At 30.3% G+C, this 23898-nt stretch overlaps 1 protein-coding gene across 1 annotated transcript in view; it reads right to left on the bottom strand.

Annotated features, from left to right (window-relative positions):
* GARNL3 (GTPase-activating Rap/Ran-GAP domain-like protein 3) overlaps window positions 1–23898 on the bottom strand; it is a 132236-nt gene that overhangs the window by 65123 nt on the left and 43215 nt on the right. Inside the window, exons 2-3 of the mRNA XM_051214994.1 lie at window positions 4587–4656; window positions 1047–1710 (exon numbers count right to left, since the gene is read on the bottom strand). Coding sequence (XP_051068180.1) covers window positions 1047–1710; window positions 4587–4656 — 734 coding nt within the window. The remainder of the gene's footprint in view (window positions 1–1046; window positions 1711–4586; window positions 4657–23898) is intronic.

Genomic DNA, 23898 nt, shown 5'->3' on the forward strand with positions numbered 1-23898 from the left:
GTTAACAGATCGTGTAATGAATATTAAAGTCAAATGTATTGTAGTTTAACTTAATGTAAATGATAATAAAGTGTGGATAAGCGTAGGTAAAAGTTACTTCCGAAAATACTCATTTGGTCTACATATATGTCAAAGATATTACTATCAGATGGGTTTTGTGGAGATTGTAGTCATTTCTATGGTTAAGATCATGAGTCAGTTGAAGCTAGACCACCATGGAAAACCTGGAAGCACTGGACGACCGTTTCGTCCTATTGTGGGGATCCTTAGGGGTGTGCATACACAATCTCACCCCCTGCGAGATTCGAACCCAGGACCTACTGTTTTCGCGCGCAAGCACTTAACCACTAGACCACTGAGCCGGCATCCGACAGTGTACTAGTGAGAAGTAGTGACCAGTGGAGCTAAATCAAGTCTGTTGTGAGATATCAACTCACTGAAGACAATGGCGAATGTGTCGCTCAATTTCGTGGATTAGTTGGAGTTAGACATTAACACCGTTGGGTGTCGGCCAGCTCGGTGGTCTAATAGTTAAGCGCTCGCGCTCGAGACTGATAGGTCTTGGGTTCGAATCTCGCCAGGCGGGATCATGGATGCACACCGCTGAGGAGTCCCATACTAGGACGAAACGGCCATCCAGCTGTTCCAAGTTTTCCATGTTGGTCTAGCTTCAACTGACTCATGATCTTAACCATTGAAAAGATATTACTGTTAATTTCTCATTTCTAATCATATACATAATCTATTGATTACAAGGAACTAGTAAATTATTATTTTACTGTTGCTAATTGTTAATCTAACTGCTAAACATTGTCTATAATTTATCCGAGTTACAAATTATGTTGAACTATTAACAGAAAGTATTTTATATACTCCTTACACTACTAACTTGGACTAAGGAAGCACTTTGTTGAAAGGTAACTGAAAATACAAAGGGATTAGACTGAAGGATAAACTATATATTCATGCATATATATATATATATATATATATATATATATATATATATATATATATAATATGGATAAGGTAAAACAGTTACTTACATTTGCCAAGAAAATATTTGAAATACCATCTTGTCTCTCGTTCAGGATTTTCTAAATGTAATGGTGTAGTAGTAGATTTAAAATTCATTCCTGAACTATTATTATAAATTGAATATGGTTCATGATCAAACATAAAGTATTCATCATCAAAATTTGTTACATTATTACCTGTACCAAATGATTGTGATTGTTGTATTGTTGAAATTGGTTGAATTTCCGAATTATCTAATTGATTTAATCCAGTTTCATATGAAGATCGTTGTGATTGTCTTTGACTTTGATTTGTTTGTGATGTTGTTTTAAGTAAATTATTTTTAAAATGATTTATCAATTGTGTATCATTAAATCCACCTAAATGATCATTAACAATTCCTTCATTTGATCTTGATTCATCCGGTATAGATAAACAATCATAATTTTTAACACTGTCATTATCATTAGTAGTTTCAAAATTTTCAACTGATAAATGATTTTTTGTTAATGAATTTGATGAATCTTTTATTTTTAATGATAAATCAAATGAGACTGAATTCAGATAATTCGGTGATGATTCTACTACTACTTTTCTATTAGGTACTATATTAATCTCTGAACGAAATCTTCCTGCATTATTTATATATCCATTAGATTCACTTGTTAATGAGGTATTTTCTGAGAAATACATCTGTATATGAATAACAAAAAAAAATGATTTTTTTTCCCGTAGCAACCAAATTAAATCGATATTTTTCAGGTTAAATCATACTACTCTTATATCATGACAACAATTATTGTAATGATAATAGTAATAATCAATATAATAATAGGAGATTCATTCAATTATCAACTAAATGGGATCTAAAAAAATATGCTCAACATTATTACTGATCAATAGATGAATAGGTTTATTAAATCTTTTTAGTTTGAAATCATTCACTTCATTTAAACAATATACACTTCTATGATTGAAACAAATTGTATATCAATTCAGAAGGTGAACCAAATTAGTTTCTTCACTGTATATAGTTGTATAATTAATAAGAAAGATCCCCTGAATACTCGTTATTAAATTTTAGAAATGATATCAAGAATTTAATAAAGTTGACATCTTTTTTTTCTTCATGTATGTATACTATTTAATATAATCGATAAGGGTTTAGCTTATCCATATAATATGCTGTTAGCCTATAGGCCACATAAATGGAGAGAAAACTTATACATAGACCAATTGTGTGGTATATATACATACATATACATATGTATGTATATATCTATATCGTTTAAACAAAATAACAAAGTGAGTAAAACAGATTAGAGAGGTAGGCATTATATTTACTTTGGATTGAGTAAAATAGTTTAGGTGGGCGGTTTTTGTTCTCTACATTATAGAATATAAATACAAGTATGATGAAGTGAATAGTGAAATATATTATAATGAATAAATTAGGCGATAAATATTGTGGACACATTTAAACAAACAAGATATATAACAGAACAATAAAATAAAAGTTATCTTTAGCTATACAATTAGAGATGAGCTATGTGTATATGGTCTGATTAAAGGATAGGCACAAATAATTTCTAGCCATAACGACTATTGATCACAAAAGAGAAAATAATAATAATAATAATAACACATGATAGTCATCTGACTGAATATGAGTAGAAAAATTACGATTAATATTGAAGTGAAATAAACAATCCATACAAATCATTAATAATCATAGCTGCTGATATACATAATCAGCTGTGATGAAAGCAATTTTCTAATATTCCAGTCTGGGTTTAATCTATACAGATACAATTAGTGGTGAATATATCAAATCAACTTGATGTAATCAAATAAACAATTATGTCAGAATTTTTTATTATTATAGATTTTAGTAACTTGATAGTTGAACTCATGAGTCGATTGAAGTTAGGCCACCATGGAAAACCTGGAAGCACTGAACGGCCGTTTCGTCCTAGAACGAGACTCCTCAACAGTGCACATGTATGATCACGCCATGTGGGATTAGAACCCAGGATCTATCGGTTGTGCGTGCGAATACTTAACCTTAAGCCACTGGTGAGGAGTCCCGTACTAGGACGAAACGGCCATCCAGTGCTTCCAGGTTTTACATGATGGTCTAGGTTCAATTCACTCATGAATTCAACTATTAAAAAACTATACATAAATTTAAATTAAACTCAATTTTACATTCAAGTTAATGAATTCTCCAGTATTCTATACGATAATAATTACTATTTGACAGTAATGAAAGGATTCATTGTTTCAACAGATTAAAATCTAGGTAAATACTTGATAATAATGTATTCAGTAAAATGAAGTTAAAATTAATGTCGGTCAGTATTTTACAAAATATGGAAAGGATTAATCGTTAATGACGGAATTGATAGATAGATGATTAGTGTTTTAAAGAAATAAAGATGAGATTCAGTATGATTTTAGTAAAATGAGTTACATTGATTATATACTATTGTTTATTGTTAAATTTTTAAAATAGGACATTGTCTTTTTTACTTGGATTGATAAAGAAAATGGGAATTTACGTTGTGTAATGGTTTACATGAAACTCATCAGTTAGTTGTATGAATAATCCAAACGCTAACCTAAATCAACTGCACTTTCAAAGTAATGTAGTAGTTAATAAAATATGTATTATGGGCTCATTCAGGAACCATTATCAAATACATTTAGTTTATAACCAAAAAAATTTATTCTCATACATCTGAAAGGGTGACTACTTGAATCTCGTAAATTATCATCTTGAAAGCCTGAACAAAAATAACTAAATGTGTCAGGGTTATATTAAAAGGACTCTTCCTAACCCAGTGAGAAAATCCGCAAAATAGTCTATGCAATTATCCAATGTAATGTAGTTCAGAAACCTAATGTATGCTCAAATATCAGACTTTGAGTAACGATGCAAACAATCTAAACATACGTAGTACTCATAAGAACAGAAGTTGTGACACACGGTTTGAAACATTGTGGAATTTTTCTTGCAAAAGTATTTGTTATTATACAATTAGCATATTTGGACCATTTTAATTTACTTTAAAACATTTCACAGTACAGCGATTCATTGTGTAGTAGACCAAAACACGTAAAGGGAATTGAAAGCAAATTCCACCAACAAAGATGGTGTATTCTTTGAGAGTTATCCACGTTATTTTAAAATGATCAGGACGAGACAAAAGCAGTTTCGTTATGTAGTTTACACTTCGAATAAATATTACAAAAGGCTATAATCACAAAATATTGGGAAGTGTTTGCTCTTGCTGATGTAATTTGTGAAATTAAACTGCATTTATATGTGCAAGTCAGTCGAAAGCCAATTATACTTTGTCGATTCCCGCCAAATATACACAATTCTTGGTATATATCTTGAAGCATGACTAGAGGATCCGAACTAAATATATTTTTCCAGTAACATACCAAGTGTGAGAAATTAAATTCAGGCTTTCGAGCAGGCGCGAATATATTTGCGAAATATGTTTTGCTACTTACAAAGTAAAAGTAGTAATAAAGCATATGCTAAAACATATAGAGCTCACTTCATTTGCCGATTTGTATCCAAGCTTCCTAAATAATCTTCTTCTCATGTCAACCCTTGTTTTATTCGACCTGAAATTCGAATGGTAAAATAAACGAATATTGTTTATAGAAATAAAGAAGGATGATTTAGCGTTTACTTCCATATATTGTTAGTAGATAAATTAATTTTCAAGTACTTGATGTACATCAATTCAAACTGTCTCTTTCAATGAACAAAAATATATTGTGAGGACAGAAATGCTGAAATATTGAGAAGAAATCGAATACTTAATTCACAATACTACTGGAAACTATAAATCTTCTTACTTTTATCAACCAGTTTCACCAATGATTAGTGATCAGGTTTCAATAGTATGATCTTCCCTCCTCTTCCCAACATTGTTGTAACGTACGGATAGTTTTATTAAACTCACTTGACTTCATATCCTTTATAATCATTTTTCACATCCAAATAATTTTAAGAGGCTAGTACTATGTCAAGCCTGCACAGGTCGTTTTAACCTCTGGACTTGTCACTTTATTCGATACTTCTCAAGCAACATTTTTGACCTGTTACTTATTTGCTTACTAATCCTGAATGTGTTTTATATGATCGTATGTATGCGAATTAATTACTCTATTCGTCATGTGTCTGTGACTTATTTTTGTCTGGTAATAAATATTGAGTCATGCCTAATATAAACGAGTTGGCTCACAAGCCTTCTCCACCGCCCTATCATTTCGTTTCGCTTCATTCTCGTTTGATCATTTGTCTGGATCAATGATTGTATGAAATATACATATTTCAAATTTCGTTCTCATGTTTGACTTATTTCACTCCATTATTCACCAACGCCAGTTAAGTCAACGATTATATACGAGGGTATTCAGGATGTATATTTTGGTAGCAATCATTAGATAATGATCATTTGTCCGATCCAACTGGATTTAAATATAGGACCACTAAAAATTTAGAGGAACTCTAAATTTGACTTCATGAAGAGTGCAACTTTTACTTTGTGAACATATATGATTTATCTTTTATCAAATAAATGTTGTCTTATCCTGGAGCAGCAAAGCCAATGAGAAATATCTTGGAAAGTAGATGACGAGTAATGTGATAGATCTAAAATTGATGATGTAATCAGATCATGGTTATGCCACTGTTTTAAGGAAGAGAAACAGTACAAATTAAATCGGAAGAACTGACGTAATCACAGGAATAAACACAATTATTGGCAGGTGGAAAATTCGAGCCTGAAATTTCTTGAAGCGAAGAACTATTATTCTCTTGAGGTAATCTGACATTTTAATCAAATGGAACATTATGAGAAAATGAGCATCCTTTATATCTATTTATCAAGATGTGTGCAAACCGTTATATGGCAATATAACTCACAGTATATAAAAATTGTCAGACAAACGTTATTTGTGTAGAAACCCGATGAAATATGAAACTGTTCAATGCCGTAATATCCTAGACATAAAAATAAATTCCAATGTGTGTTGGTTAGTGAATTCTCATTTATTTATTTCCAGGAGCCGAGTGTAAATGGACGAAATGTTCCAAAATAAAGTCAGGTACATACACTCCCATTAACGTGAGATTGTAGAGAACCAAGAAGTGAGTAAAGAATTAGTAATGAATCCAAAAGTCCTTATCGAAATGAAACTTGAGTGATGATGGAAATGCATTAACATGCCAACATTTTTTTTCCAAACTTGCTTAACTACTATTTATAAGCAAGTAATAAGTTTATTTTAAGAAAAGCAAATTCATGGCTCAAACAGTTTGACAGTAATACTAGATAAAAATATTTAGTCCTATTGTAGACCTAACTTAACTTTATATCATACATCCAAAATGTATACATTTCTCAAATATCTTGGGTTGGCTGCTGAAATGCCATTATTTTTGTTATTATTAAACTATAGTATGGAAAACTGTTTGTTAGGGCATAAAAAAGACTTCATCTTGTTTGAGACGAAAGACAGTTGCCGATCACATATGCGGTATGCAAACTATCAAAAAAGGCTATCAATAAATGTGTTTAATTCATTACAGAAAACGAAATGAAATTATTTTGGATATAACTTATGATGAACATCTTTTTGATGCCTCTTAAAGAGTAACATTTAAAATTAACTACAATATGAATTTTCTATTCCTTCTTACTCTCCTTCGAAATTGTTACATAAGAATACAGTAGTTACTTGTAGTCATCCTAAACGTCTTTACTTATTAATACATTTCATTACTTTTGCAATTCGACTCCAGTTTCATTGAGAAATGACACATAAACTTGATAGATTTTAATTCACTGTTGTTCATTATTCTACATGTGTATTCTATGATTATTCCATGATCTCTTACAATAGAAACAAACGTCCCAAGTAAGTTGTGTCATTATAAACTAAATTATTTTGTTCATCAACCGTCTTGAGATTATCTAAAACAGGATCACTTCTTAAAGTCATATTTCTTAATGGATATTTTTTATAGTTTGTATTGCTTATTTTACTGATGAGGTTAAATACTTTTCAGTAGTGTAAAAATTGAATTAGTTCAAGAAAACATCAGGTTTCAACTACTATTTATTTTACTAGATAGACAAAGTTTGATGATTTTATCATTACATGCAGTTGTTGTGGTATATAACATAAATTAATGGGGTTTTGTTTTAAGAAACGAGTCCTTAATCTTCAACGTAAATAGAAAACCATTTCAGGAACATAGCATGTACGCTTTTCGTTTTTCCAGTGTTCTGAGAATGCTTTATATCAGTATTTAAAGATTTAGTCCTTCTAACCATGTAATTTGATTTCATCAGTTTGGTTGAAGCTTTCAACGTTTACCTATTCCTGTACAGCACATGAAAGAATGAATAATCCTTTTTTGAATATGTTATAAATACACAATTGTATATTTACAATTCTTGAAAACCGATAGACTTTTCAAATGCCCTACTGTACGAAGGTAATTAGATACTAAGTACACCTTATAATACCCTAATTTAGCTGTTCTCTCTATCACATCGTTAATGTTAACTTTATTTACAATTACTCTTTAATGTAAGTACTACCATGATTTATATGACAGTGAACTGAGATGTAAAGCTGAAAAAATTGTTAATTTCATACCATATATTGAAGCAGCGAATAATCTAAAAACATTTCAATAAGACTGGATAATCATTACACTATAATACATAAGTAAAGTATAGTCCATTTGTATTATTGGTTCATTATCGTATTTGGTTTTTCTAACAAATGAATTCTAATGGTCAGATAAAATAACAGGATAGACAGACATCATCCTCCATTGCGAAACATTCGATTGAGACTGGTTATAAGGTTGACATCAAGTCAGCATTTGTAATGTTATTCAAAAACCTTCAAGTTCGTATACTAAGGTTTACTAAAGCCTTGGCTATACGGCAGCTAAAACTCCCTTTGTGCGTTCAAAAACAATTTGTCCTTACATTTAACCTACCCTCGTACTACTGATTTATTATCCAGGGTGGTTATCAGATTGTTTTTGTGTACTTTATTTTTCATTGTTACGGCTCACCTTTAACCTGTCCAGTTGAACTTTGATTTTCCATATGAAAATGTTCTTAACAAGTATATGTGTGATCAGATTATTCTAAATGTATTGCGCAAATATATCAAATATATCACATAATTCTGATTAACTTCGTCTTCTCATTGCATTGACGAAATTTCCTAATTTCGACTGAATTATATGCAACACATTACTTTCAGTTTTTTGATTTCTATTTCATCTTTATCAATTTATACTACTATATCACGTTATTCAAAGTAGATTAAAAGTAACATTATGGTATACCATTGAGTTAATATTAATAACTATAGTTGAAATAAGATTAAGAACATAAAATTATTTTGAAGGAAACATGGTTTTCTTTTAGTATACCAACATATTCTATTGTTCTTCTTTACATTGCATAATCATACCCTTCGTTTGACATATATTTTCTTTGATTACTGAAAGTTTACCCATACATCAAAGTATGTTTAGTTTCTACGTTGAAAAAATCACTATTAATTAATTCTCAGTACATTATGTTCATATCTGAGAAGGGACTTTTTGGATATTATAGTAATTTAATAGTTGAATTCATGAATCAATAGAAGCTAGACCACCATAAAAAACCTGAAAACACTGGACGGCCGTTTCGTCTTAGTATGGGACTCGTCAACAGTGCGCATTCACGATCCCGTCCTGCAAGATTCGAACCCAGGACCCTTCAGTCTCATGCAGGAGCGCTTAACCACCAGACCACTGAACCGGCATCCAACGGTGTTAGTCTAACTTCCTATCTATCATAAACTGAAATCAGCTGACAAACTAGTCAAAACATGAATTAAATAAAGTAAAAGAATAATCTCCGAAAAAAGGCATCTATCTCTGATAGAAAATCTAATGTAGGAGCATTGTCTAACGTGACTTAAACAATCAGTTGATTATTTTGTAGAGACCTTATACAATATCTTAATCAATGAAAATCAACTTATGTTTATACAAATGATACATATAACTGATAAAATGTTTTTTTCGTATTAATCATTTATAAATGAAGTCTGTGAAAATAAACCATACTTTGTACATCAATTGAAGTTGTTTAATAGGAACTATGTCTTATATATATTAAGTGAAGAGAAATTATTGTTACCAGTACTAAAATCATGTACCTTGCAAATAAATATCATGGTATGTATTCCATCGATAATTCTATGATTTGAAATAATTGTAGTGGCTGTGCTTCGTTAACCAATCACCCTCGTAACCGTTGCCATATAATACTCAACGGTGTTTGAAAACAGAAGGCAAAAAGAAGCAGCCACTACAGTTTTATTAGAAGATAACTCAGACCACAAAGCAGTGAGGCGAATGAGTGAGTTAGCGAACCGAGAATATGGAGTGTAAATGTACATATATATATATATATATATAAATGAATGGATCATCGAATCAATTAAGCAGCTAATAATAAAGCTAGTAGAATGAATATATACGTAGGCGGTAAGCAATGTTCAAGCGTACATATTTCATACAAACACAACAATAATAAAGGCACAATAAGTTGTTATAGTAAGGATGACTTTGTCCACTGAATAAGTTAACGAGAGGGCTTAACTGATTTAAATGAGAACAAACTCAATTGTACGCGAGTTGCTATATGATCTCAGTCTTATATTTTGTATAGATCTTATAGATTTTACATTAATAACAAAACTATCACAATCAATGGGTTACATCTTTACTTAATTAAATGTTAATATTCCTTTAAGTTTAACCTGATCATATCACTTAATTGATAATGGTGTGATATGTGCTACTCATGTTCACAGATATAAGTAGTATCTACCATCAATCGAAAGTGAGATGCCTGGCGGCAGAAGGTTAACGAGATCAAAGAAAATAGAACGAGAACAAAGAATGATTATTGTAGAAACGAACAAAAAACAACGATAAATTCTGAGATATTTTACAAATGAAGTATTTAATGTATACTTCTTAGATTTTAATAAAAGATTCTGCAAATTTTGTATTTAGACACATCTGATTGTTTCCGCTTACATTCTTGTTTTTTTACAATGAAATCAATATATATCATTACTATTTATTATTAAGTAAGGGATGACGTTTATATTCCTGTCATTGAAATTAAAGTAGATAAATATACATTATTCTCATGTTACGGTTTTTTACAGTGATCATAATTTCAGAGTATTTAGTTATATTAACAAACTGATTATCTTTCTTCTAGGGTATTCCTTTTTGTTTGGAACTATTGTTTTAACATATGCTAAATAATGTGAATACTATTGAATTAATTGATTACTGCAAGTGGATTATTAGCTTGTTATTATATGTTATAATAATGATACAAAGAAAGTTTACCAAATTCTTATTAATAAATGACTAGCAGCTGTTTAAACAATCTTATCTAATATATATGAATAACATAAACCAAGTTATAACTCAATAGGATCTTTTTTATTACTGTATGTTTTTAAAATGAGTAGTAATTTCTAATTAGTTATATACATGAATATCTATATGAACATATTTTTCTATAATATATGAATTACTGAAACATTTGGTTTCGGCATATTTTGATGGAGTTTTGTTCTCTGAGCTGGATGGTTCGGTCGTGGAGCTTTCATCGTTCTTCTGAACGACATCATCAGCACAAACTTCAGATAGAAGTTAAGTGTTTGAACTTCTGCATATGCGTTTCATGGCTTGTTCTGTACACCTCGACGTTTCGGCATATTTTTATTTATAATGTAATGTACCATCAGGTCAGATAGCTGGATCCACTTACACTGTTTAGCTTTGAACATAATTTAACAGTGGCAATCGTAATCGATTGGTTTCTTTTTTGAGGTATTATCGAATAGCTTTCTTACTCTAGCCTGTCAATCTTCAGAACATATAACCTTTAAAGAGGTCGAATATAAAACTTTTCAATTGGTGTTGAACGTTTAACAATCACGTTGTTAGACATCGAAGTGTCCCATACTGTGACGAAGACGATGTCCAGCTTTCCCTGGTATTCAGAAATACTCCAGTTTCAACCAATCTATGACAACCTGAAAGCATTTAGACAGCTTTTCATTGAATTGTTTTTCATCAGTAACTAACTGGGGAAACGTTCAGTGACTCTCCAGCGATCAAACGTTTCTACAAAATAAGAGACTGTTTTCCTAGATTAGCGAGTTTTCTGCGTTTTATTTAATTTCTTAATCTGAGTCACTGAAACAAAGCAATTTTCATACCATGATAATTGACAAGAAAGTACTTAAAAATCCGAGAATGCCAGACAAATATTTCTTCCTAAGGCTGAAATAGGTCAGTCTTTTAAACATTACGTTGCACTTGAAATTTAATTCTTCATCTTTGAGTCTAATAACTAATCAAAATCGTAAGTTTATATATATATATATATATATATATATATATATATATATATATATATATATATATTCTTGTGTAACTTCACCCCAATGCACAAGCAAATGGTCATCAGGATTCAGTAGTTAAGTGGATAACGCGATGGCGTTTGAAGCGACAATTACTGAGTTCCAGTACCACAGTGAACATCAACTCTGAGATGAAGATACATCGAGTTGACGAATCTCACATATGACGAAAAGCGACTGCTGAATTTCACTGCTAGCCACTATTCATCTTTTCTTTTAATAACTGTACTTTGTTTTAATGGTATATTATTATTCCGGTTTTCTCTCACTCTTTCAGATATATCCATTTCTTACATTGATTATATTTGTGTTTTAGTATTATTCATCACAAGATGATGGATGAACAAACTGAACTTTTCATATTTGATAGGTATTTCCCTTTTTTATTATTTAAGGAGCATATTCAATTTTCAAACTGTCATTCAAACTGTTAATACGTTTTAAGATTAACTTTTGTTGTTGTTGTTGTTATTTAAACATTCTGTTGTTGAGCAAATAATTTTCTGTCGTTTGTTTTCACTTGTAAAATTAAAAAAAAAACACAATAAAACATCAATTGAACTGATATCAATAAACTTTTCACTTATCCCAACTTATATTACTTTTTATTTCCTTTTAAGTAAACAAATCAGTTTAACATAAATCGCTATTCATTTATGATTATTTATTTTGATCAGTTTGTTTTCACGCTAAGAACTAAAGAATGGAATGTTGTTCAAAGAAGAAAAAAAAAAGGATAAAGGTTTATAAGTTGTGAGAAACATTGAAATTTAATTCTCTTTTCTTTTATAAAGAAACATCTAGAAGAAAAAGTATAGTTTTGATGATTGATAACATTGTAAATGTTTATCACGTGACAATGAGTTACTTCACATAGTCCATATATTTTGAGTTTAATATGAAAGTTATTATAGAAATTAGAAAGAATCAAGTTGAAAATATTTGTCAAATGGTCATATTATAGTGTTTGCTACTGATGTCGACAGATATAAGTAGTATGTATTGTAGGTGGAAAGTCATATGTCTGATGGTAGATGGTTAGGAAGATCAAAGAAAAGAGAACAGGAACAAACAATGATTGTTGTGGAAACGAAAAACAATGAACTATTTACTGTATGATTCTCAGATTTTACTAGGTGTTCTGTAATTTTGTATTCAAGTATATTTGATTGTCCTTACTTGTGTTTTCGTTCACTAAAATATATTCAGTGATATTACATAAAGAATTGCCATGCAAGTTGTAGAATGTCATGTAATGATAGACCCATGAAATAAGTGAAAGTGGAGTAAATTACCAGGTGAATGAGGCATTATTGTTAGATGTTAAACAAGATTACGAATTGATCATTTAATTATGAAGATGATCAGATTCAAAAAGGGATTGTGAAAACTTCTATGTTGTAAGTTCTTACGATTACTACTTTATGTAAAAATGAGTGTTATTGAAATATTCACTAGGATTATTGAGACGCTGCACAGACCATTAGAAACTAACGTGATACCAACTTAGTGTTCAACATCAATTTAATGAAAATCCTTGTATTATTAATATCTTTTTTGCTCAACTGTAAAGTGTAAACTTGGAAGATGTGGCAAACTTGTAGAGTGGTAATAACAATATAGATCAATCTATAGAAGCAGTAAATTATTCATATTTACATCAGTCGAACTGAAGTTGCGTTTTTACCTTAGCAGTTTAAAATGCGATCCATCAAATGATTGTTAACTGTAAGGTTTAACCATCTGTGTCTCAAACAACCAAGTCAAGTAATTTGTAATGATTGGATGAATAAACTTGCCTCATCAAATTATCCTAAATAAGTGGGAAACTTTGAATGTTATTATGCTACATTGATATGCAAGATTTTCTGTAGGGAATATTTTTATGATACATTTAAGAAACATTTTGACATATATATAAATATTCAAACCATACACAACAAAATTCCCTTGGTAACGCATCAGTTTAGTCTCTTTGAATTGTCGCAAATAGGGTTTCTTTAGAAGTTTAGTACAAAAATGTTGTATGACTTTAAATAAACTTTATTCAATGAACATATGTTGATAGAAACCTACATTTATTGGTATAATAAACTTGAAAAAATCTAATTAATTTATAATTGATAAAGTTGAAAGGCTACATTCAGTTTCAAATGATGGAAATAACCATGAAACTTATTTTTCATCCATGTATACAGCTTTGAATTTCAAACTTCAAAGAATACTTTATATCAAGAGTTATTATAAGCCTTCACCATCTATTTAGACTGACATCATCAAAGAAAGATTCTTAGATTTGACTGATTTTGGTTAAGAAACAGAGAAGTGAAAAAATTAATTTTAGATGTTGTCTTTTAAAATCAGCATGGTGTAATACAGTTGTATACATAGGTATATACTCATTTTGAGATTTTCCGAAGTAGTAATACAGTTAGGTCGGTTTTAGGTGGAAACAATGCATATTAAATATTATACACGAATGCAGTAGTTATAATAAGATTCGCTTTAAAATATCGGCTAAATTCATTTTGTATTGTTTGTTTGAGTACTCTGATCGTTGTTTCGGTCTGTAATTGATCAGTTTTTTATTGGTAATATGTACATCCTTTAGGGATTGCTTCGATATTGTCTTACAAAATGAATTTACACTTCACCCCGTTGCACAAGCTACTGGCTATCACTACTCAGTAGCTAAATGAATAACATGGTGGTGTTTGAAACGAATGGCACTAAATTAGAATCCCAGAGTGAATATCAAATCTGGGATACAGGGACATTTAACTAATGAACCTTAAATAGGATTAAACGTGTGTTTTAGATCCCAATGCTAATCACCATTCACCTTAGTTTATAATATCAGTTAGCTTTCATTTAGGTTAACAATTCTATATTTAAATAGATGTTTTTTGATGACAAGTTTATGTATGTAGAATTTGTAAAAAAAAATCGATAATTGTTATAACTTCCGTTATGTAATATATTAATATGATTACAACCACTGAAGAAAGAAAACATATCCGTTTTCGAATTAATTTAATTTAATAAAAAAAAACATTTTCCTTTTCATGATTTATATACAAGGAAATAATAAATCAATGAAATTTTAGGTTACTCTTATAGTTTTTCTCTTTTTTTTGGTTTTAAATTTTATTCAATCAATTATTTTGTAGCCTTAGTAACAAAAATATCATTATAAGGATATTTTTATTTGTTAACTTATTTATTATATTTACTTTTTTTTTAAAAAAATTTCTTTTTATTAACTTGACAACAAACAATGTGGTTATTGTTTCTATCCAATTGCATGAAATATATTTATTTATTTAGTTATTCGAATTTATTCAAATGTACTTTTATGATAAGCAGAAGAATAGATACAATCATTGTTGAAACCTTAAAATTTATTTATTTACTGAATATCAGTAATAGTAGCATTTAGTTATTTATTTATTTATTTCAAGATATAAACAACGAAGTACAACAAGGCCCCAAATAGATATATGTCACATAAATCATTCGATTTGTGTAAGGACTCAAACCGAAGCAGATGGTTTTTTTCTAGAGGGCCACACCCCAAGTCTTTGACGTAAAAGTCTAATTCACAAAGCAGTGGGATAACATAAGGAAATGTAGTCTCATCGTAGCCGATGATGAATAATTGGTTCATATCGTCATTTGTTTCATTAGAATCCTGAGGTCCATATGCATCATGGGTTTGAAATCAAGGTTTTCTAACTCCCTAGATGAACCCTTTGTTTCCATCAACCCGGTTAAAGTGCCAGATATTCGCTTTTTGTCCTCTCTATTTCTTAAACAGCACCACTGCCACGAGAAGGCAGTGAGCAGTTTTCATCTCCATTGACTTACATTTACCTTAGAACATAGTTGAAAAAGAATTAAATAGGAAAATATATTCAATTTTATTCATCCTACATAATTTTGATGTTTATTGTTATTTTTGAAGAAGTTTTGAATTCGCTGTTAGATGAATCTTTGAAATAGATTAAATTTCATTCATTTTTACCGTTAATCAGTAAACTATTTCTAACTTTCTTATACTACAAAATTTTAAATGGGAAAGGTAAACATTTAAAATGTTTGATTTATCACTGAATTACCAAAATCTATAAACTTTATTCCTGTATTTTCCTTAGTTTTACTGAATTCTTAAATGTGAACACCAGATCGTCACCAATTTGCAGATTACTGATCTGCAAGGTAATCAGGTTACTAATCCGTCAGTTTTTTGGGTAGCTCTTTTATTTTCCTCTTCCATTTAGAAATATTGGTAATCTCATAGAAATACATTTGTCGGATTTCATTTCTATTAGTTAAGAAATCCTAAAAACTGTTCTAAAGAAACAGTGCTGGTGATCTAACAAAAATTCCATCAGTATAATTTCTGTTAATTCTGTCGTGATAGAATTCCGTCGAGAGAACTTTAAATTTGAGCAGATCACTGAAGCGATAAGAAATTATGAATAAAGAAAATAGAACTAATAGAACATTACAGAAGAACCACTAGTAAAGAGAACTTATTATCAAAATGGATACAAATTTTTTTTTTTTTTCAATCGTTACATGGGAATAAATATTTTACTCAAATCAAGTGACTACTTATATTATACAGTTTGAAATATCAGTGAGGATAAAGCATGTCACACAGTGAAATAAAACATTTTACTCCTTGAATGAATATGAGAAATGCTTATGATAAAATCACCCATGTTTATTGGATCAAAGTTTTCAGTAATAAAAATCTTTTCAATAATTCAAAGGTGTATTCAAGAAATGAAACTCAAAAAATTAAAAAAAAAAACACCATAGAAACAAGATTCTATCTGATTAATGTAGTGTGGTGTGATGAGAAGTACAGTAAGAAGAAAAAAAGAAAAGTGTGTAGAAGAGAGAATTTAGGTAAATTAGTTATTTACACTTATGTTGACGCCGTGCATTAAAGTGCAACTGAATCAGAAAATTGTTCACAACTTGACACAAATTTTGCAATAGTTGTGTTCTATATATATATATATATATATATATATACTTTCCCATTCCAAGCTTAAACTTCTCCCTCTAGTTAGCGGGGCTGAGACGCATCAATAGCTAACTTGCTGGTCTTTAGTCACTGAGTCTTTGTTCTCGTACTCAGATTAAGTGAACTCGTGATAGCTTCAAACATAGAAAATTTGGTGATGGGGATGGGAATCGAACCCACACAGAGAAACCCCAATGGATTCATAAAGAATGTAAGAGACATATGATGAAGGATTCATAAAAGAAGTATTTAATGTATAGTTTTCATATTTTAAAAACAAAACAAAAAAGAAACTCTATAATTTAACATGAAATAATAAATTGGTCCTTCTGATTTGAGTGTTTTTTGTTTATTACTATAGTAGTCCTATTTGATGTACACAGTAAAAAGGAATAGATAATAAAAAAATAATACTAACAATCTGTTTGTATCCCAAAAGAATAAAGCTTGATTAGAAAAATTGTTTTTACTTTGTTTCTTTTCTAGACATAACAAATGAATTTACATTTAAAAAGAAAACAAGTGAATATACCAATCGTTTGCTTCTCCCCCCCTCTGTCTATCTCCCTGGGAATCTTTCAATATTTTTTTTATTAATTATTGACTTTATTCTCTTTTTTAAAAAAAAAGAAAAAAAATACTTTCTGTACTCAAAGAAACAAATAAACAATAATTCCACTCCGAAAACTTGGCGAGTTGTTTGTTTCTTTTTTTGTTTTCGTCTCTTTATTATATGTGATAATGATGTAGTGATAGGATCTTGATAGAGATTCTTGTTTTCTTTGAGCTGGATGATTCAACTGAATAGATCAAACTATTCAGCTTAGAGAAAAGCAAAAACTTTATTCAAAATTATCCACCTAAGTTACAAATTTTCTCCACTATCTCATAAGTGATAGGATCATAAGATTTTCAATTGTATATTTTTAGTTTAGATGAGTTAATGTTTTTATTATAGGAAAACAAAAGAAAAAATATATATATAATTAAATTTTATTGGTTTTTGATGAAGAAAATCATTCTGTTTTAAGATTAATTCATAATATGAATTTTCATTTCATTAAATAAAATTTGGAATCATTAGCGTAGGAGGATTTGTAAAGATTGTTGAATGTTTATAGTTTCTATTATAGACTTATTATAGATACAAAAGCGATGGAAATCAGAGAGTGAGATAAAAGATGTTTGGCTCTAGTATGAGAATATAATATGCAATGAACGTCTATGAAGTAACATATTACCAAATCTAGAATCCTTGTGTCTTGTGATGAGAGCCCAATCATTAGACTATTAAGTTAGCATCCAAATGTCAATATTTTAAACTTTAAATTGATTCGTGAATCTGCTTGACTATCTAATTTTAGATCAAATTAGTGATCTAAGGGTTAAATGCTTGTAGTTAGATTGAAAGTTTCAAGTTCAAAATCAAGTAGAATTATGAATATGTATTACTAAATTGCCTCATGCTAGAAAGAAATCGCCGTTCTGTGCTTCCTAGTTTCTAGTGGTTGTGTAAATAACATTTATCAATGATGTAAAATATGAAACGCTGAGAATGTTAAACAAATGTCTATTTTCATATATTATGTTGAACAAGATTATCAAGTCAAGAAAAGTTTTAGTTGTTAAGAAAAATATGAAGTGAATATAATTATAACCTACACTAGTGTTGCTATGTGACTGAATGTAAAAAGTTTGAATCCTTTGGTTTAGATTTTCTTTTTGTATGAAATTTACAGGTTTATTCTATACAACGTTCAAAAAACCTATGATCCTCATGGGATTTACGATCATTTAAGCCACATGTGTTACAGTGGGACTATTTCAAAGGGTATATCCTGGATTTATAGTGAGAAGTAGTGACCAGTGGAGTTCAACCAGGTCTGTTGTGAGATAGTAACTCACTGAAGACAATGGTGGATGTGTCGCTCAATTTTGTGGATTAGGTGAAGTTAGACATTAACACCATTGGATGCCGACTCAGTGGTCTAGTGGTTAAGTGATCGCGCGCGACACTAGTAGGTCCTTGGTCCGAATCTCGCAAGGACGAGGTCGAGGGTGCACGCTACTGAGGAGTTCCACAATAGGACGAAACGGCCGTCCAGTGCTTTTAGGTTTTCCAAGGTGCTTTAGCTTCAACTGACTCATGACCTTAACCATTGAAATAATTAAATTGTTGAAGACTAGAATGTTTAATCAATTCATAATAAAATATCTCGTGATTTTCTAGTCTATTTGCTAGTTAAATTGTAGAAATCAGTTTGCAGTATATGAACTAGCATAAGCGATAACATAATTGTAAATGTAAACTGCCATCAGCTCAAGAATCACTGATGAAAATTATTTTTGTGTTATATTAGATTTTCATAAAAACTAGCTTTATTAAATTCTTGAATGAATTTTCTTCACATTGATATTAATAATCCACTCTGACTTTTCATTTAAATTCTCATCTGAATCTTTATAATTTACTATAATTTTGTCTTCTCAGTAACAATACATATTTTAATGATAATTGTTTCTGACTAATATTAAAAAAAAACGCTGGAGGCGGATAGAACACACATTGAGGAAATAAATAAACGGAATCACGACGCAGGTGCTAACTCGAAATACTGAGTGGAAACGGAAAAAAAGAAGGCCAATAATACTGTGTTGGAGATGGGAAGCAGACATAAACATGAATAACAAATGGAAAAGATTGTACAGGACAGAGTTTGATGAAGAATGTTAGTGAACGGCCAATGCTCCTCCACGGAGTGAAACAGGCGTAAGTAAGTAATATTTAACTAATTTTTTATGGTTCGAAGTCAATAAACTATGCTACACAAAAATAAAGATATTTGTATGATATTCGATTAAACTAAGTGAACTTGACTTGTAAGAAAGAACTGATAATATGTTTCATATTTAGAGGTTACAATTGTGATTAGATACACTGAAGAACGAACTGTCAGTAAAAGAATAATTCGTTGGTAGGTGACATTATGTAGTGTATTTGGTTATAGAGTAAACACTTAAAAATAATTGAAGAAAATATTGAATCATTCAAAACCTATTTTACCAGTAGAGCTAATCCGTGTCGGGTAGAGACAGGTATCTACCTCAGTAGAATGGAATATGGTCGAGCAATTTTGTGGATTGAATAAAGTTAGATATTGACACCACTGGATGCCGACTCAGTGATTTAGAGGTTAAACGTTCGCGCGCAAGACCAAAGATCCTAGGTTCGGATCCCCCGAACGGGATCGTGGATGTACACTGCTAAGGAGTCCCACAATAGGATGAAACGGTTGTCTAGTACTTTCAGGTATTCAATGGTGTCCTAACATCAATAGGTACATGATCTCAATCAAAATAACTTAAAAATCTCCACAACCCCATACTGATTATTTATTTTTTAAAACTTTTAATATCTTCACTTATAAAGACATCAGGAAACTTGTGGTAATGACCTAAGTACTTGTTAACAATATTTATAAATAATCAGTTTGTTGCTGAGATCACCCCATAACTTATCTTTACATACTTAGAATAATAGTAGTAATGAAAAATAATAAATTTTCAGTGAATAATCAAAAAATAATTACGCAATAATCAATTGAGAAAAATAATAAAACAAGGAACGTTCGCTTTATCGAAAAATTACTTGGAATCGCCTTCACCTGAATTTCAATAATTCTTGTCCACTCAGTTACAAGAAGGCATTAGTTAAAACAGTATTTTATAGGGCAGAAAGGATATGTACCACTGATAAACTGGAAGAAGAATTGATGAACGTGGAAAAATGCCTACGAAACAACTTTTACCCACAAAAGATTATTGACAAATGTAAAAAGCGTAAAGAAATCAATACTGAAGTAATTACTGTCAATAAAAAACCAATAACTATAAATCTTAACTGCAAACGCAATCATCAGGAGACTGAATACTGCGCTAGCCAGAACTTATCCGGTAGCCAAACTTCGAATTCTGTATAAAACAACATGTTCAATAACTCAATCAAAGGTTGATAAGCATCCTTTTCACGTTACCGCCAACTGTATTTATCAATTTACGTTTACCTGCCAAAGCAGCTACATTGGCCGAACAAAAAGGAGGGTATATCTCAGGTTTTTTTTAACATTTTCCAAAAGCCTTAGAACAAGAGAAAGACTCTAAATAGTGCAATCACCAAACATCTGCTTGATACAGGACATCAGGTCGATACCCTACAATCGTTCAAGATGATTAGTAAGCAGCCAAACTTCAGTCTTCTAAAGTTTGCTGAAGCAGTTACTATCAGACGCCAAAAACCTGATTTATATGTTCAACAGGAGATGGTTATTAATTTTTCCTTGCTTTGGTGACTAATATTCCTTCGCTGTATCTTAATATATATATTTTTTCTTTTTCTTTAAACTCTTTCTTGCACTTATCACATAATTGAGTTTTATTCCAACTATCTTCCAAATTGTTAATCTTATTTTATCAACTGAACTCTACTCATTTTATTCCTATCAATGTTTACTTGTTTCTAGACGTTTGAACTGTTCTCACAATGTTCTTTTACATAAGGAATTATAATTAACAAGAGGAATAAATGAGAATAAGTGGTTTATTCTTATACTGTTTATGATTAAAAGAACATTCAATAAGTGGTCTGCCTTTAGGATATTCTAATACAAACAATTCACTTTTTTAATCTTTCTATATACATACCCTTTCATAGTCTATTACTATTATTAATTTGTAGTGTCAGTTATTATGGCAAGCCCATATACCTTATTCTAACTTCCGGACATCCTATTTTATTCATTTTACTTGAGCCATATTTTGACCTTGTCAATTACTCGCTTATTAGCCTTGACTGTTTTCACATGAGCGTATATGTGTGTACACTTCATGTCCCATGACTCATTGTATGTCTGTAGCTTATTTTGTCTGCCTATAAATATTGAGTAACGCTTAATTAAAATGGAGTTGGCATCCCAGCCATCCTCCCTGTGCGTCATTTTGCTTGGCTCTGTTTCATTCACTTCATATACAAAATATATGTATTCAAATGCCATTCTCGTTAATTGACTTATTTAATTCCGTTATGGACTAACGCGATCTAAGTCGACGATGATATACGAGAATAGGTGATAACAATCATTTATACGATCTAAATGGAGTCAGATCAACGGGCCACCTCAAATTCATTTAAAGTAGATTGATTCAGCTAATAACCTCAATGTCAGTGGATACTGAATTTCCACGTTGAATAGAAATTTCTACACAAAAAATGGCTCTCATCATAAATGATAATCAATTAGAAATTCTTGAATAGTCTGTAACCTATTTATTAGGACCTTCATGTTTTATAATAGGAATGGAAAGAGAAGACACATTTTTCCGGGTTCGAATAGTTAGTCTAACTAGGAAAAGGCTTGAATGACGAAGAAATATTGATGGATTATAAATAGAAAGAAGTAAAATCTATCAGTCCTATCATCTATTTACAATTGTTAGCTAAAGCAGTTTAATATAATTTTGTTTTAAATTGTATACGTACACTAAATTACTGATTATTTTATCTTGATTATTCTCCACTTCATATTTAACTATTAACTAGATAAGTAAATGATGCATAAATAAACCTTTATTTTCATTCCTAATTTTTGTTGTTGTTGTTTCATTGAGTAATACCAGTATTTGTTCCGTTATGTCATAGAAAGTAAATAATTGTGTCCACAGTTGTAACAATTCGCAGAGTTACTATTTTAGTTAGTTATTACAATTACATATAGACTATCTAAGACTTTCTTGCTAATGTCAATATATGATATACAATTTATTTGAGTTTATAACATACTCACAAATCAAGCTAAGTGAATAACAATATATTTCTTCACATTAAATCTCTTTTTTTTTCCAAAACTGCATACATACTACTACTGGCATTTTGATTACTATCATTATAATTATGATAAGTTGGGTACACAGAACTCATTTTTCATTCATTCAAAGACAATTACTATGATATTTTTTGATATTGGTATACATTAGCGAAATATCATAAAGACTATCTAATTATAAAATTCATGAGTAACTTTGACACTTGGCGCCCTACATTTTACGATGGGTGTGTGCATAGATTTTATAATTGACAAAGTGTCTTTCATCTTAAAAAAAGTGAAACGTTTCATGATTTGTAAGTGTAGATATTACTCCAGGGAAAATGAATGATGAATGAAGTTTGGTACAAATGAAAGATATAGTATGAGTACTGATAAGAAGTTAATTTTTTAATTAATCCCTGATTGAATATAAAATCTTAGAGGTAACAAATAAAAATACAGTATTGTTTCTCAGTGTCATAGTATAACTTAGTCTGGATATATCTGTCATGGGCCAAAGACGCCAATCAGAAGCAGCGAATTATCGATCGGACCAAGTACGTGTAAAACACGTACTAGCAGCCTAGAGCCCTGACTGGTCCTGCTTTCCGCCTAGCCCAGCCAGTTAAGTTCAGAACACCAGTCTCAGCCTCTGCAATATGAATCGTTATATTCCAAACATACTGAGTTTATATACCAATCAAACAGACCACAACGTACCAATAAAATATGAAACAACATTTTACAAGAATTAGCCAGATGTGGTTGTGAATGACGGAGTTAGTGATTAATATACTGGGTATAACTCAAGAATGCTAAAACGTATAATAATAGTTTATGGGTCAAAATAAAGCTTATAATAAGAGGAATATGAATATGTATAGTTTAGTTGCTTAATAATTATACAATAGAAATACATGTTTAGTATTGTTCCATAAATGGATCCCAAAAGTTACCATTCATTATTCTTGTCGGGACATAACAATATCAAATATTACTACTCAAATTCTTTTATTATGTTAGTTGGCCGAACACTGTTAATAACAGCTAACAAGTTAGGTTGAATAATCAAGAAACTAATCTTTTGTTGTTTTGTGTAAATTTTGGCATAAATCTTCATACAAAATAATATAGATAATTAAAATGATAACTAAATACCCCGTAGAAGTTACTGATTAAATACGGTAAAATACAAATGTATAAAAGCAAAAATTTGATCATAAGATCGATAATCGAATGATCTGATTTTTAAAGCTATGTCTTATTGACTATTCACTATGAATAATCCTGTGTGACTTAATTTTCCATTTGCCATGGTTGCTGAAATTAATGATCTTAGATTATTTATCATTTCTCTGATCTCCTGATTTCAATTATCTTTAACTATGGAAATTTTCTACGATGTACATTATAGCAATT

The sequence above is a fragment of the Schistosoma haematobium genome, chromosome 2, assembly GCF_000699445.3.
Source record: "Schistosoma haematobium chromosome 2, whole genome shotgun sequence".
Classification (NCBI taxonomy): Eukaryota; Metazoa; Platyhelminthes; class Trematoda; order Strigeidida; family Schistosomatidae; genus Schistosoma; species Schistosoma haematobium.